The sequence below is a fragment of the Desmodus rotundus genome, chromosome 8, assembly GCF_022682495.2.
Source record: "Desmodus rotundus isolate HL8 chromosome 8, HLdesRot8A.1, whole genome shotgun sequence".
Lineage (NCBI taxonomy): Eukaryota > Metazoa > Chordata > Mammalia > Chiroptera > Phyllostomidae > Desmodus > Desmodus rotundus.
Window position 1 is genome coordinate 6,582,981 of NC_071394.1, and position 17,824 is coordinate 6,600,804.

The following is a 17,824-nucleotide window of genomic DNA, read 5'->3' on the forward strand; positions in this document are numbered from 1 at the left end:
AATACAACTGCATGGAATGCTATTACTGTTTGCAATGCAACCTAATCTAAAAACATTGCATTTCTTTTTAATCCAAAGGGGACTAGCAGTTTTATTGTGTTTGCATGTGCTTTCCCCCTAGACTCTGGCTGCCCTAACAAGAAATTCAATAAATCTACTTCCAAACCATCTTGCACAAGCTTTGCATGTCCAGTCTGGGCCTGAGGAAATTAACAAGCGAATAGAACATACCATCGACTTGCGGAGTGGCGATAAATTGAGAAGAGAGCATATCAAGCCATTCTCACTGATGTTTAAAGACTCCAGCCTGGAGCACAAGGTAGAGCTGGGTCTCTGTAGTGGCTCTTTTTCTGCAGTAAACTGTCGTAAATGTTGGCGGGACCACAGAGAGAACCCAGGGGCTGTGTGTTGGTTGGTGTGTTTGTGGTTTGTTTGTTTGTTTGGTTTGGTATTGTCTTTTGCTTTTCTGTTTGAAAATCATGAGTAGACTGAAGGCCATGAGAGGAGATGCCTTTTAGATAAAGAGCCTCAAAATAGCTCTTGAAGGAAAAGAGAACGGAAAGAGCAAGGAGCCCTTTACCCCAGTCAGCATGACAGGCGTTCCTTCCACTTTGACGTTATGAACCCAAGTGACATTAGCACCCACTTGCCTTTGCTTTTAGGTTAATTCTCATCAGCTGCAACCCTCGTAACATAATATATATGAAGGCATCCAATAACTTCACATAAGCATTAGCGATAAACACTGTCTTACTTAGCTCATGAAGGGCACGTGTTCTCCCATTTTCCTGGTTCCCTGCTGGCCCCTGATGTAGGCATAATAGGAAGAAGATGGGTTGTGGATCCAGAGTTGGGTTTGAAATCCGCCTCTGCTACTGCTTTGCTGTGTGACCTTTGAAAAGTGGAGTAGCCTCTCTGAGCGTGAGCCGTAGAGTGAGGATCGTGAACGTGCCTCCTTCATAGGGTAGCGTGGAAGGCTTCAAGCGGTGCCTTCATTAGGTGAAGTGTCCAAAAACGGCAGCCATCGCCATACTGATGACGACTTTTCCAGTGCCCCTTCCTCTCCCCAGCTCTACACTGTAAAGTGCTGTGGGAGGTGCTGTCCTTGCTGAACTGGGCTGCTCCTCTGCACTGACGGATGCCGACAGGCCTCCCCTGACTGAGCCCAGGTGCTTGGTACCTGCCAGAGCCTCGGCAAGAGCAGCAGGGTATTTGCAAGCGAATTTCAGGAGTTTGATCTGATACTCTGCAACTCTCCAGTAAGCAATTTTTTGTGTGAATTTGGTCAGCTTCCCGGGAGATTCTGTGTTCCTCAGTTTGGAGAATTCACATTGCTGTGCGCATGCACCATTCCCAATGAGGTCTGGTGACCCCCTAAAGGTGGCAGATTCCAAAATTGATACCTTCATCAGCAGTTCAGGTTAATGTATTGCATCTATGTGCCAACATAACAAAAGAAGAGGAAACATTTTGCTTCTCGCAACCTCCCCTCTCACCCCTCTGCCAAATGGCAGGTGGATGTCTCTGATTCGTAATATAATTGGGGGTTTGAGGTCCAAATTAAATGCATTTTCTTTACTGGTTGCTATGTTGAAGGAGCTAGGAAGAGCAGGCTGGTCTTGCAAAGAGTCTTCTCAATTAGCTGCTGTAAAGGCTGGTGTCTGCCAGTGTCTAGAGCTACACAAACCCTTTTATTCATTCTTCTTAAAGATATACTTGATTCACTAATGACCTGAACTCTGCAAACCTAATTTCTAATGTTTTTTTAATTAAATCTCATCGGCAGATACCTGGTATTGGGGCAGGATGGAGCTGAGGAAGTGCGGGGCGGCGAAGGGTGACCTCTGCGGCCAGGGGAGGCTCTTCTAGAAGAAGCAAAGGGCAGGATTTACCCACCTCAGTCCAGCCATTTAGCATGTGCTCTGCATGGCACGGGGTCCCCAAGGGGAAAGGCACTGGGGCACATCAGAAAATGTTCATCCCCTCCGTGTCACAGAGGCTCCCCGTAGTGACTCTTGCTCTGAGGCTCTCTCTAGGGGCTGCATTACTGCTGAGCAGAAGATACATTGAATGAAATAAGTAACAATCATTGGGTGTTTACCCAGCACCATGTGCTAGTCTAAGCTGCCTGCACAAATAGAGTAACAAGGAGAGCGAGAAGTAGCTGTTACCAGGAGCCTCATTTTCTACGTGATGAAATGGAATGACAGAGAAATCCAAACTCCAGCTGTCAGTAGAGGGGCTTCGATCTGATCCCCCCGTGACCCCCAAAGCCAGTGTCTTGTCTGTCCACCACACTCTCCCGGGACTTGTCCTCCCAGGCCCTTGTATAAGAAGACAAGACTGTGTTACTTCCATCCTCTCCTCTTTGAACCTTGAATGGGGTTCCAGGCACAGAGCAGGGGTTTGAGGGGGAGATGAAATAAGAAACGGTCCTAGGGCCTTCAAACCCACAGGCTGCCAGAATTAGAGAGCCGTCCTGCATGTATCCACTCCGAGCCTGGTGTTTATGTGTGTGTCAGTGTACTGCACCCTCGGAAAACACACTGCTACCACACTTATAAAAGAGAGGAGGAGCCTCAGAGAGGTGAAGTAGAGGTCACAGATCTAAAAATCCAGCTGCCATATTTCAGTGACTCTAAGCCACCATCAACTAGGGGCCGTGCCATTTCTGCACAGCACTAAGAAAACCAATCAGTATGGGGAGTTTAAGAGGACCGCTCCCCCACCCCACCCCCGGTAAACTGGGCTTACACCTCCAGGGTAAGAATGAACAGGAAAAAAAACCCAGCCAGCAGATGAGGATAGAGGAAACCCACATCCCTATACCCTGGTATTGGTCAGATGAAGAAAAATAAATAAATAAAAGAGCTCTCCAAGAATCTAATTGCTCTTCAAAAAGCAATCTGTGTAGGTTTGCTGCCTGAGTTCACAGTCTAACTGTACTAAATAAAACCTCAGAGAATTTCTATTTAAAGCAGTCCCTGGTTGATATTGCCCCCTGGTGACCAGTAGGAGCACTTGCAGGCCTCTCTGGAGGAACTCAAAGATTTTAAGACTCCATAGATATTAAGAACACTCTGATTTCAAGATGCTACAACATGGGGGGAGGGGGTAGAATTAAGTATCTTAGAATCGTTAAAAGATATACGGTATTTGTGACATCGAAGCCTTGGACAACTGCCCTACCCCGCTTTGGGGGAGCAAGTTTGCACTATAAAAGCATGTTTTCTAAAAGGAAAAGTGGAACTGGAAATAACGACCTTACCCTGGCAAATTTTGTGGGGAAGAAAAGGCTTCAGTCCATTTCAACAGCAAAAAGATATACAAATCAGGGAACCCATTCACTCTCCCCCTTTATTAGTGCATTGGAGAATATAAAAGCTCCTTTGAAATGTCATTCAGAGCTTTTTCAGTCACATTTGCTTGTAAAAGCTGGCATATCTGTCCACAGCATCACACCCCAGGACTTCTGTATGCCTCCTGGTGTTGCAGAAATACGTGTGGGACGAATGAAGACTCAGACCAGGGAGAATGTTCGAGGAGACTGCCTCACCCCTGTAGCTAGCTGGACTCAGAGTTTTGTGTTTGTTTTTTTTTGTTTGTTTGGTTTTTTAGTAAACTCCAAGAGCCAAAAGATATAGGTCTTTTTTTTTTTAAGATTTTATTTATTTATTCTGAGAGAGAAGGGAAGGGAGGACAAAGAATAGGAGAGAAACATCGATCAGTTGCCTCTCTCATGGGAGTGGAACCAGTGACCCTTTGCTTTGTGGGACAACCCCCAACCAGCTGGGCTACACTGGTCATCAGGGCACGCAGGTCAGCTTTGATCTGGCTCTTTGGCAGAGGTGTTTCAGGGGAGAAGACTGAAGTCCCACTTAACTCCCTGCCTTGGCATTTCAAAGTGGCATACACAGAATCTTTCCAGTTAGGCCTCAGAAAAGTGCGCTTAGGACTCAGGCGGCCTGGCCACGTCTGAGCAGCACATTTTCTCGCTCTGGGCCCCCCGCCCCCCACGTTTCCCCATGACCAAGGTGACCGCATGACCTGGTTTGCCGGAGATGGTGCTGGTTTACATCCATTTTCAATACAACTATTAGTAACACCTCCTTTTGTGCTCAGAAATCACCCCGTGTGAGTGGCAAGTCATGTGACCCAGCTCTTGGGCCTGGGCCAGGTCCGCATCGGTGGGTCTCAACAAGTTCGCCTCCCAGCAACCTCATAGGGACTTTCAGGGTGGACCCCGTCGTGCGGGTGGGGGCCCTAACCCAGTCATCAAAGGTCCCCTCCAAGTCCTCCCCGACTTCACAGAAGAAACCTCTGCCCTCCTTCAGTCTCGGGCTGAACATTTGCTAAGGGAGCTTGCAGATCTCAGGGGCAAACAAAAACAAGTTCTAGTCCCCAGAACTAAAGGGACTCAGGAAACAAGACATGTTGGTCAAATACTGTCAATCATATTGGACTTTTTCTCTTACTATACATGACTTTTCCTTATTAAAACAAAGGATGCATTTTCCAGAATAAAAGCTTATACCAAGCACCTACGGCAGAAAGAGGAGGATGGTATCTCGGTGATCTTCCAACCAGGAAAAGCTCCCGGTGCTAATAGCATGCAGGCATCGGTCACTCTCGTCTTTCACAAGTGCGATGCTACACACACATCTCTGCCACGCATTTTCTGAAACAGGACCACCTTATGCACAGTGCATTGAGCTTTTCCCCGCAGTATTAAGTGTGAAGTTACAAAGAAATTACTTTGTAACTGTGTGCTCTTCCATTGCATGTTTTAACCACCGTTGACTTTTTTCCCCTCACTTGTTCACTACTGTTAATTACACGCTACACGGTGATGGCCAGCATCCTATTCAATCACACATCCATGCTTAATTGTCTCCTTCGGATTGAGTCCTAAAAATGGGAGTGAAAGAATGCACGTTCTTAAATACTTGATGTGTATTCTGAAATTGCCCTTAAAAAATTGTGCCTATACTTTTTTAAAATTCCCAACTTGATAATAGACAAGCAGTATCTGCCTGTCATTTAAAAAAATTATTATTGATGTTGATGATTTCAGATACATGTGTTTGTGCTCTGGTCTTTATAGTCCTTTTGCGATTTGCACATTTGTCTTTACCACCGTCTTTTCTTGCGCTCACCTCTGTCTTGCTGATTTGGGAATATTCTCTGTACGGTGAAGAATTTTAACTTACAAGAAAGGGATGTTTCTCAGTCTCTGGTTCTTTCTTGTCTTCTAGGACAAGGCTCTGAATGAAGCTTAGGATGAGGAAGGCAATGAATCATAATTACTTAAAACCAACTTAAAAGCTTTAGTGCTTTGAGAAAGTTTATTTGCATAGAAACACTTATTTCGAGTGACTTCATTCAATTTAGTGTTGCAGAAATGGTGTGACCAGCCTCAGAATGAGGCAACTTTTCCATTTGGAATAGAGATGAAAATATGTTTAATACACACTTCAAAATTAACTGAGAATTTATGTTTTTGATGTGGGCAATTTAGAGGGGTAAGTGTTCAATCAAACCATATCAGTGATGACAGATTTCCTTCCTTCTTTCAATGCTAGTATCTTTCTGTTAAATTCTGAAACTTTTTTTAAAGAAAAGACCTCCTTTGTCACTGTTACGCATTTCAACAATAAAAGCCTCTTTGTCCTAGGCTAATAGTTTTCAAACTTGAGGTTCACCTGGGATCTTGTTTAAAATGCCCATTGCTCTGTCCCCCAAGATTCTGATTTTGCGGGGGTGGGGGCCCACATTTTGAGAAGACTCTTCTGAGATTCTCTTGTCCTGATTCTCCAGCCACCCTTCTCTGTCCTTGGCTGCATGTGAGGGCTTGGGCTAGTCACCTGTCTCATGCCTGAAGGTCCCAGGTCTATACTCAAGGTCAACATGGCTTCAGAGAGACCTAGAAGGCATGTCTACATAAGGCTCACAATGATCCTAGAAGCTCGGGCTCAGGCATCAAACAGGCCTTGTTCAAATCCCACTTTGATGGAGTATTGATTAATTTATGGATCATTATTGGATACTGACAGGTTGAGAGCTGCCTGTCACTCAGATGGACACTCCCACACACATACAAAAGCTCCATTCATCTTACAAGTTTGGTGTTCAGTCAGAGAGCAAAAAACATGGATTTGACTACTGAGTAGATGTGATAAACCCCATTCCTGCCCCTGACGGGCTGGGTGGAGGTGACGCAGGACACATGATCTCGCTGAGATGGTGATGATCATAATACCTGCCCCTCATTGGATTGGTGCAACAAAGAGAAGACAAAATGCTCATGTAACAGATGTTTGAATAAATGAAATAGTTCTTCCCTCTTCTTCTGATTAATCCTATGCCAGTCCAAATATGGGTGAGGCTAAACCCTCACTTAAATTAAATCCCACACTCCTAGAGCTTCTCTCAAAAACTGGCTTCATTAAAAACAGTGAGCAGGAACAATTGTAACATGTCTTATATCCCGGGGCACCAGGGCCACGACTTTCACAAACACCTAAGTACAAGTGTTAACACACAAAGGTGTCTACTGACCACACACACACTGCAGCCCGTAGACAGAGCCTGCTAGGAACTAAGTTCTGTGCTGAGTATTTTCAACACATTCATTTAATGTTGCCCTTTTTCTGTCGGCAACCACATAAACACAAGGATTTGTCACACAAGGAAGCCATTAGATAGTCTTTTAGTTGAGTTCAAGTGGTTCTTATCTCTGTTCAGAATTTCTCTGAGTTTTCTCTGTCCTTTATAAAGAAACTCAAAGTTAAGTGGAGGTTTAACAGATTTCAGAAAACAAAAATGCATTGCAACTTTAAAATGCTTCTTTCTTCTTCCTATCAACTCCTGTTGGAGTTACGAGTAGAATAGGATAATTAACAAAGAATCTGGCAAAGCAAAGGAGGCTAGGCAAATGAATGAATTAAAATGGATTCATTCCACCTTCCAGCTGATGGAATCATTCCATTTGATAGATTAAGATGTTGGACTCCAGAATCAGGTAATGAGGGGAAAAATGCATGTTTTTTCTTCCTGGAGACATTCAGAATTTGTTGAAACACTACACTTCTCATTCAGGTGTGGGGAGATAGGAACATGGAGCTTGAACCAAATGTCTTGGGTGTTCTCTCTCATTTTCTGAATCAGACACTATCCAATCATTTCATGACCTTATTTTTCAGAGGAATTATTCTGTTGCAAGCTTGGGTCACTGTCGTATTTTTGCTGCTCTAGTAAGACCCCAAATTGTGAGAATATTTAGGCCACCTCCTTCAGGTAGGAAGGACAGATTACAAGGGCTTTGGGCGGGGGGGAAATCACCCCTTATTCAAGCAGTGGTTTTGTCAGACTCCTTTATATTCTTGATAATTTCTTATAAAGTTATTGCTATTTCTACTTCCCTGTAGGTAGACAAGTGAAATGTAACCAAGGGCCATTTTACTTGTCTTTTTATCAGACCAATTAGCTGGCTCCAGTCCCACAAAGCCAGCATTTCCAGAGCCAGAAGCGCCAATGTCACCTATAATCGTGTAGTCTAGAATGCTAGAACTCTGAAGATTTCAATCCGAGGCTATTGGCGCAGTCCTTGAAGCAAGCTTCATGCTTCATGTGTAGGCATCACCATCATCTGCAACCAGGGGCTTCTGGCCAGGAGCACAGGAATAACCTGAATACAGAAGTCAGGTGGCTTGTGAAGAAGTATGCCGGTGAGAAATTTCCTTGGACTCACCTGTCCCCCAGTGAACTGCTCCTGATAATGGCTGTGGCTATCCACTAGACACCAAGCCAGGGAAGACGGTCTATTTCAAAATAGGAAATGACTACAAATTAGTCCCTCGCACTTTCATTGCAATTATGCCTTTTATCCCAGTGGTCTAATTTAAGGATGCTCTAGCTATTGCCATGATACATAACGAGGAATTTCACAAAAGAATGAGGTTAAATTCCCTCAGTCATGAAAATGAGCAGGTGGTCCCGGCTGAGATTCTTCTTTAATTTAACAAACATATTAATTTATACTAATGAAAGATATGCTAGAAAATTATCGCTCTGCAAACTAGATTTATCCAGAGATGAAATGGGTTCTCAAGTGAGCGGATGATTTCCCCCATCATTGGAAATATGCAGGCAGGAGTTAATGACTCATTTCTGAGAGATTTTACTGAGTGAAATTGGCATTAAGAAGAGTTAGACCAAGGCGAGAAATACAATCTATTCCACCTGTAAAATGTTGTAATGTCACATGCACACTTGGACAGAAGTATGGTTGTACTTTGGACCATTAGCTAGATAGATAATTACATCTTGTGGAGATGTAAAGATTTAGCTAGTACCTTGTATCTCATAGCCCCAGGGGAGAACCTAGGCACGAAGGGTGACTTCCCTCCCACATACCTGGAAGATTTTCCAGGCCTGTCTTAGACACAGAAACATAGGAGAGTGGAAACCCTCCATCACCTCTACAAGCTAGCTTCCCTGGTCATCCCTCTGTGGGTGAAGAATCCAGAAGGGGTGTTACCTTGTGTGATCAAATCTGTGTTCCAGGTTTCCTGTGACAGATCTAGGAACCCGTCGATCCTCAAGGCTCTGACTTCCTTCCTGAAGATGCCTTCCAAGAGAATCCAGGGCCAATGTCCCCAGACATGAACAAGATGGAACACCAGTTTCTCCTGTCCCACTTCCTAGGAAGGGAACCCTATTCTCATCCTGAGCAAATCAAGCAGGAAACTTTCATTTCTTTGTATCATAAACCACAGCATTGAAATATACCAGGACACACTATTGTGTGCCCAGTGAAGAAGATGACCTTACCTGGAAAATAGCAAAGTAGTGGAAGGTGGAACAGCCAGTGATACCTTGTGCTGGGGGAAGGAGGGGGCGTGGCCGTGTCAAACTCTTTGGATTCCCTCCTTATAATCTGGAAAGTCCTGGTTGAGTTACTCAATTATTCTAACCCTCGATTTCACTATATGCAAAATGGGGATATGATAAATAGGATCTCCCTCAACGTGTTGTCATAATTAAATGACGTCATCCATGCACACGGCAAGTAGCATAGCACTGACATTGTGGTAGGTACAGAATTTATGGATTTAACAATAGAACGGAGGTTAAATTCTCAAATTATTAGTCATTATCACTCAAACTTGTTACATTAGACTATGGCCATTCCCTGAATCAACCAAAACCCTACAGATTGAAAAATAACAACAATCAAATTCTAACCTATGCTCTCAAAGGAAGCCCTTGTAATTGACTCCAAGTGTCATGCCCCTTTAATTGGTGTGAACCCCATTACAGTTGGCTCAGGTACTGCCTCCCGGTGTTGGCTCTCAGTGAAACACTGACAGAGGAAGATCTGGAGGCAAAGTAAGTCTTCCCACTTGGTCTCCACCAGCTTGTCACCGGAAGAAAATGAAAAACGCTAGATCTTATGCAACTTTAGTCTGGACAAATGATGATTATGTAACATTTTTAAAGCCATCAGTAAGAAGCACACAGGAAAGGAGTCAGAGACTTGGGTGTAGGATCTATAGGAAAGGAACTCTCTTCACAGTATAGGAGACTGTTCTGCATGGCGTGGGCCCAGCTCCCACTTGGAAGGCCAGTGGAGAGCGAGTCTGGCACACAGGACCCACGCCCATGGACAGGTTCTCCCGTGGGGAATCAGGCCTTCATCGTACCTGGGCTGCTTTGAGATTTGCTTTTTGCTAAAACTCCCTCACCCTGAATTGAGGCAGCAAACGTTTACTGCATATCTTTAAAGTAACTTCCTAAAATCTATGCCAAACCTTCCAAGGACAAGTGTAACCAGTTCAACCACTTTTCCCTTTACATTTGCAAATAGCCTTCCTTTTTGATGTAATTAGCAACATCCTCTCCTTTGTTTTCTATAAAAGGTAGCCACCTAAAGTGAACCTGTGCATAGTAAATGAGGACCATCCTCAAAGTAATGTGTCCAGAAAAGCCTGTCAAGGCAAGGGCCGGAGCGCTCTCCTCTTGAGAAAGTGGCCATGCCGTCCCTTTTCCTCCACAGGACTCAGTAGTCTGTGTGAATTTGTTTTGTCTCAGCCACACGCCGCGGACACTGTGGGCCAGTGTCCACATCAGCAGTGTGAATGCACTGATAATGATGGAAGGAACACTCTGCAAAGAAGTGAGCTCTCAGGCACTAGGTGTGTTCAAGTGGAGGGTGTTCAAAACCTTGGGATGTCCTGCCCCAGTTCAGAGAAAAGAAACCCATACCCTCCAACAAGCAGAGAAGGTCACCTGGAGATAAGCGACAGGTGATAGCAGGGATGTTAGGAAAAGGATCCTGAAGGCAGTGGTCCCTTCCCACTCCAAGATGCTCTGATGATGAGAGTGATGAGGAGGTGATGACGATGATGACAATAGTGAAGATGAAGAAAAGGAGGGAGAGAGGGATCAAGGACACTACAAATTATTATTGTTGTTTCAAAAATATCATTACCAAATCTAGATAGCCAAGTCGGTTTGATACTAATCAGTCAGCCAACAAAGAATAATTTGAGCCATTGCAACTGGTTGTTAAGAGGAATTCAGACAGTTCTCCTTCAGAGTAACTGCTTTGTAGCTAACTATTTATTTTCAAGCTGGCGTGTGTGGATCTCTATGACTGCGCCTTTCTCATAGGCGGCGCCCTTGGCAGTTATTACCAGCGTGGATTTTCTATGGCATCCTCAGGAGTGAGGACGGCTTCAGCGATTCTTCAGAGCACATTCCTGGTTCCCCTCCAGATACCAGCAGCAGGTTGGCTGAACGTGGGCAGAGGCCTCCAACAGGAGAGTAGAAGGCGCCCTGTGGCCACAGCACTGAGTGTGAGTCTCTGAGCAGCATTGTGCTTCTTCATGGAGCTCACCAGCTGCAGACCACGGCCCTTCCCCCAAATCTCAGCCACACAATGAGCCGTGAGTTCGATCTGAAACCCAGATCACACCCAGAAGCAGGCCAGCAAAGAAAAGTCACGCACCTGTGGACCGTGGCTACCATGCCAACAAGAGGTTGGCTGATGTTACTGTTTCACTGACCTGACCATAACCTCCCCCTCCTGGTGTTGGGATAGGGAACCTGAGGCATTATCAGAGCTCTATGGACTGGCTTCCTTCTTAAAGTAACTCTGCAACATTCAAGTCAGGGATGACAAAGTTCCAAAGCCAGGTGTCACTTTCTGTCCCTCCCTCTAAAAATGATCTGTACGCCGTGCCATCTGTGGCAAGTTCCTAGGCCTCTCTGGCAAGCAGGTAAAAGGAGGAGCTTGGGTTCCTCCCAATTTTAAGGCTAATTTTAAGGTCTTTTTCAGTTTTAAGAATCCTTTCCTTCTTCTGAATGGATTATTCCTCAGTTTAATGACTCCTTAATGATTCAGAAAACTAGGCAGGACTAAGGCAAGTACACATTCAGTGCTGACCTTCCAGACGCTTTTAAGACTGGATAATGAAATCACTGAGTACTCTGGATAATCAAAATAAAGTTATCGCTGTCCCCCAGGGCTGCCTCGAGCAGGCCGCAGAATGCACCAGGCTTATTGGTCAATCAGTCTTGGTTTCCCTTGTATGAAATGAAAGGGCCACCCTTGCTGGGGATCTCCCAGGTTACTTTCTGCTCGAAGAGTCTATGAAGGTATTTTTCAATAGTTTTATGAAAAAGGAGGCCGAAAGACTCTCTCTGGCAAAAGATTTGCCTGTGTCCCCAAACCAAACAAGAAATGGAGCAAGATCCTCAAATGACTTAAGTTTACTCATGAAGAAAGTCAATGTGAATTTGATTTGCTACATATGTGGGTGTGTGCTCTTCTGTTTTGTCAAAATGATGCTATTTCGGTGGGAGAAGAAAGGGGTAAGCCCAGGCAAAGTCCCTCTCCCAGGTCCTCTGACTGAGAAGGGACATCTACTCCCTCCCAGGCTCCCACCAAAAGGGGAGAGGGAGGGATGGTGACCATACTCTGTGAAGGGTTTCTTAAGATATGGGTTCCTATTAATTTTTTTAAAAATCTTTATTTGCTTTGTCTCTTCCTGCTGTTTCCCTCCAACTCGAAACACTGGTAAAATGTAACTCTTCCAAATGCCCAACTGTGCTGGGAAGTAATTTATTCTCCTTCTTTTTTAATTACAGTATTCTCAAATGAGGGATGAAGTGTTCAAGTCAAACTTGGTCTGTGCATTTATCGTTCTTCTGTTTATCACGGCCATACAAAGTTTGCTTCCTTCTTCAAGGTAAATACGAAAGGACAAAGCTACCAGGTGAAATTTCTTTGTGAGCTGATGGTCCCTAACCTAGAGCCTGCCAGCTGACCTTTTCACGGGGTCAGAACTTAAAAGAATGGGATCCAGGATCCATACCAAAATGTGCGACAGTGTCAGAGTATAGGCAAAGCAACATGCTGGATCCCAAGAATGGTATGATTTTTCAAGAGGAGGTCCGCATCCTCTAAGACATCATTTAGTGGGAGGGAGAAATTAGCGCTGGCTCCCTGCTACTGAGCCCATATGCATGCCAGGAAAGTACTCCTCCATCTTTCGCATGAGGCTCAGTAAAGCCTCAGAAATAACCCATAAGTGAGGCAGCATTCTAATTCCCGTTTTGTAGGTGAGGATTCATTCAAGGTCATGTGTCTACATGGTGGCTGAGATGAGAATTGGACACAGAGACAGAGTTTTGTGCTTTTAACTATTTGGCTGCTTTGTGCCCAAATTGGTGATTCATTCCAACTGGGCGATTTAAGGCAAAGTTTGCAGAGAAGGTGATATCTTGAGCTGAGTACAAGAGGGAGACAATGAATGGAAGAGTACTCCCAGTTTAGAAAACAGCACTGGCAGAGGGAGAGATGGGAAAGGCCTTGTGTGCGCAGAACAGTGAGGAAATAGGAGAGTCTAGGATAAAGGGTTTGTGAACGAAGGTGGGGGGTGCCATGACTGAGGAAGGAGTGGGCTAGCAGAAGTTCAATGTCCACTGTGCTACTTTAAGGAACTTAGAATTGATCCTGGGGGCAGGAAGGAGGCCCTGAAGAGTTTTAAGGAAGATCATAGTGTGACCCTGTGACGGAAAGGTGTTCAGGCTAACTAACACGTGGGGAAAGGCGATGTCTGGCATTTTCTAGATTATTAGAAGAAGAAGGGAGGATTCCAGGGACAGTGGCTGCGGTGCCACGTTTCTGAATCTCTCTAAATGCCCAGGCATCTGAGCACTTAGCCAGCAAAACAAAAAACCTCATGGACTATATTTAGAATAAAAACAGGCGACGTGGTAGCCCTAGAAATTCCAAATGGAAATGGCTAGTGAGTCTCCCAAGAGCCCCAAGGTTGGTGTGATATCACTCAGGGGAGGAATCACAAAGAAGCAAGTAGGCGTCTGTCATAGCTGGAAACAAAAGAGCCCGCATTATGGCCAATAGAGAGTCCCTGGGAAGTGCCATGGGAGAAACTAGAAAAGCACCTGGAAGCAGGAGGGCATCGCCCAGTCCAGCGTCGGGTGAGCGCAAAGGTTCACGGGGAAGTCTGTGAAGTCAGGACACCCGTGTGCTGCTGAAACGGACCCGCCACCTCTCCCTCCCAGGCCAGGCTCCTGGCAGGACCTGTGTGAGTGGAGTCCCAACCACTCACAGTAAGGACAATGGAGAAGAGAGACAGTCCAAGAAAACATGGGAAGGGACTCCAGCCACCATGTTTTGAGCACAACATGAAAACAACTGAAAAAAGGGTTCTGTGAAGTTGAAACATAAACTCTCCTGCACCCCACCTCTCCTAAAAGTGCAGCAAAGTTAATTTTACACAAAAATTTGCAACACAGTGTAGGGTTGGCAATCCCATACTAAATTAGTCTTCCTAAAAGAGAATAAAAAGTTGACTTCAGCCTTATAATCAATAAAAGCACTCAAAAAGACATGCCTACGACATATATCAAAACCTGAACCTACTATTTTGAAAGGAACTAAGCCCTTAATGTGGTTCATGACATGAAATAATAATGTAAATCAGAATTAGGAAAACTTAGATACTTGGTAAGAGAGGTCAGGAAGGAAATAAAAATAAAAGAAAGATGCATTTCAGAAACGAAGACTTAAAAAGAGGAAAGTCAGAACACATGAACACCGTGATAACACCTTATGAGAAATAGAAGATGGCAGGAAGAACATTTTTAAAATCAGAAAGAAATCCAAAAAACTTCACAGCAAGAAAAGCCTAAGGAGACATAACACTAAAAGGAGACATAAATATGGAAAGTTCTAGAAAGAATGTCCAATCCAGTATACATGAGCATAGTTAGGGGCCAGATGGTGGTCTTGAGGTGACATATCACCATTTTTATGAAAAATTTTTTTTGAGAAATGTGTGACTCTAGAGCTGGGGCAGGAAAGGTACAAGATAAGCCCAGAACATCTTGCCCGACTGGAACGCAAGGTGGCCCTCGGCCCTACTGGGCATGTCCGAAGGACCCAGAAGCCACACTGAGGAAGCTCCCACTGCCCAAAGATGGGATAATTTGAGCTTCAGTATGGATAACTGTGAAAACATTTAATCAAAATCCAGCAACTGTTTTTAACTTTACAAGCTTATGGGTTGGTAACTTTTGGTGAATGATAGGGAACTAATTGGTTATCTTGGAAACTAGTAAAAAAAGGAAAGAAACAAGTATTTTTTTCTGTCTTCCCTGCATGAACTATGTCATAAGATCACCAGATAGCAGGTGAGTGGATATATCGTAAAATTATTCAAGCTATAAATTTAAAAGATACCATAGAGTTAAAATACCATTATTTCCCAACTCTCAATGAATTAATGGCTCCGGGAAGTGAGCAGGGAAGGGTGTATCAGCACAAAGAGGAAAGACAGCCGTCTGCGCTGGTGAGAGACCTCTGCATGCTTCTAGTCTTCTCATGGGGTCAAACCCAAGTCTGATCAGGCCTCAGATCCAGTTCCCAATTTGCAGGAATCCTGAAGGACCAGAGATGTTGAATGAGTGTGCGAAAGTAAAATCCAGACAGTGGGAAATGCTACAGGTCAAAGGGCACATAACCTTCAATAGCTAAATTACAAAGAAAATAAATAGATAAAGAGAGAACCTGTAGGTATTTTTAAAGACTTAAAAGACAAATCAAATATAACCAAAAAAATGTGCAAGACTAAATTACAGCGTCTAAAAATGGGTGATACCCTATAAAGACATGGAAAGCGACTAACTGGGGGTAGGAGGGAGGATGGGAGTGGCCCAGGGGACCCGGTGGGCTGGTGAGATGCCGTGCAGAGCTCTATTTCACGAGCCGGGCGGCTGTTACAAACGCAGACATCATACAATTAATAATAACTAATGAAGCTAAACTTTTTGTAATTTTTCTGTAGTTATGTTTTATTTTACAATTTTAAAAAAGATTTTAATAAGAGAGAGAGAAGGAAGATGCATGTACCTCTGCCATACGTGGGCTGAGAAAGCCTTACACCAATAGCCACTCGATGCCTAGCAGCCACGCCTGTTTAGATGCTGGGAACACATCACTGAACAAAAAAGACCAAAACAGTAACAACAACAGCAACAAATCCTACCCTCCTGGACCTTATAATCTAGTGGAAGGAGACATAACAATATAAAATACCTGCATATATCTAGGTTTATATGCTATAGGGTGTATGTAGCTACCTGTATGCTATGAATGTTAGGTAGATCCATATGTAGATATGCCCATGTTCTACAAATAGATATGTACAGACTATACACATAGTTATCTCTGTGCTATGCATGTAGATACATGTATGCTGTGTACATAGGTTTGTATATGCTATGCCAATGAATAAATCAGGACAGAATTCCAGGGACTGCCACAAGAGAATGGGTTTCCTGACTACCCAAGAGCCATGGGGACACTCGGGTCATTGGAAAGGTGTGGTCTCAGGGCGGTGAGCTGTAGGTGTTGGGATCTGGCCAGATTCCCCCAAACTACCTGGACTCCCCCCTTCAATCCCGCCAGTGGGGATGTGGGAGTCTCTGGCGCATACCCTTTGGACTCCTGGAGGGTGTTGACACTCCCAACAAACATCCTTTGAGCACCTACTATGTGCCCGTCTTCGCTGGGCACTGGATATATACAGGCATGGCTCCTGCCATTATCAAGCTTACATTCTAGTGGGAGACAGTTACAAAACAGTATTATAGTGCAATGACTCTTGTGATGGGGAGAGTGAAAGGTGGGATGGGACATGTGGTGAGGCAGGGGATCAGGGCAGGTGTCCCAGAGGGCGTGATCCTGACATCACAATCACCTCCTGAAGGTGCTCTCCAAGTCACGGGAGAGGACTGAGAAGGAGGCATTCTCCTGGAAAGGAGGACTGAGAAGGAAGGACTGGAAATGGAGCATTCTGGAGGAGAGTGGTTCTTACGTCTGGAGGAATTGTGACTGGTTGGAAGAGAAGACTATCGAAACATTTAACCAAAGAAGTGATGTGACCAGATTTGTGTTTACAAGGATCACACTGGACATGGAAAATGGATAGGAGGGGTGAGGTGTGGGCAGAGGAAGACCAGTTAGAAGGCTGTCACAAACCTGCAGGTAAGAAGTAACAAGGACAAGAGAGTGGCAGTGCAGTGGACTTGAGAGGAAGAATTTGCCAGAAATGTAGGAGAGCTGACAGTGCTGAGGACCAGCTGGATGTGGGAGGTGGGAGAGGGAGAGGAGCCTGGGACGGGGTGAAAGTCTGGATGTGGCACTGGGACAGAAGGGGCCACTGTGCCCCATAGGAAGGGAACATGGCACTCCCCAGCTGGCCTGGGCAGGGTCTCTTTCCAGGTGGAATGACCCTAGCCTTGTTGCCCAATTCTAGTTTCAGGGAGAACAGACCTGGAACCTCGCCCAGCAGCTGGCCAGATGGAGTCTCTGACTCTGGGGTTCAGCTGAAGCTGGTAACGGAAATACCAGCCAGTGCCCCACCCTCACTGGCTCAGTGAAGAGAAAAACCCGACAATGAAGAAAGTTCAAAGCTGAGCTCTGACCAGACAGTCCACATGTTGTGGGAATTGCATGGCCCATCTGCCCGGGACAGCACAGCTTCCTTTAGTGCACGCTTGTTTCCTCTCCAACTCATTTTGCTTCCGATTGAGGCTTTGCAACTAAACAGATGGTGGGTGCCTTTCACACGTATCTCTTCCGTCACGGCTTGTTAGCGGATGAGCCAGGCTGCTCACATGACCACAGCTAATTCCTCGCCCCCCACAAAAGATGATTAGACCCTGGCAGAGAGAGACGGTGCTTGCTCGGCTCTGTCCTCTCATTTCCACGTGCATGCAGGCACTCCTCTCCCAGAGGGTAAACTGAGGAAAAACCAGAAAATACCTCTTGTGGTTATAGCAATGTTTCTAAGCCTGCATCAATGGTGACAGGGAGAAAGGGAGGGAGGGAGAGAGAGAGAAGGAAGAAGGGAAAGAGAGAGGGAGAGGGGAACCAAGAAAAAGAGAAAGTATTGAAAAGGAAGGAAGGAATAATTGAGGGAAGGGAAAGAGGGAAAAAGACTGAAAGGAAAAGGCACTGGATCTTATTTTCTGTGCATCCCACTAGCTCTATATATGTACTTGACTTCTCTGGAGCCTCAGTTTCCTCATCTATAAAACGAGAATAATGGTGCCAGCTCCCCAGGGTGGATGTCAGCATTAAATGAGCCATATCCATTGTTATAAATTCGGGTCCCATTCCCCTTTCTGAGCCACAGCCTTTTTTGTCCGTTGAAGTGGCTAAGAATGCCTTCCTCTCAGGGTTGCTAAAAGGATCACGTGCTCTCTTGGCCCCCCAGGCTCTGCAGAT

General features: G+C 45.0%; 1 protein-coding gene across 2 annotated transcripts in view; it reads left to right on the forward strand.

The window, feature by feature from the left end:
- ADCY8 (adenylate cyclase 8) overlaps positions 1–17,824 on the forward strand; it is a 159,605-nt gene that overhangs the window by 100,528 nt on the left and 41,253 nt on the right. For both annotated transcript variants that reach the window (XM_024572213.3, XM_045181780.2), the window contains exons 8-9: positions 122–319; positions 12,154–12,254. In XM_024572213.3, the coding sequence (XP_024427981.2) occupies positions 122–319; positions 12,154–12,254 (299 nt within the window). The remainder of the gene's footprint in view (positions 1–121; positions 320–12,153; positions 12,255–17,824) is intronic.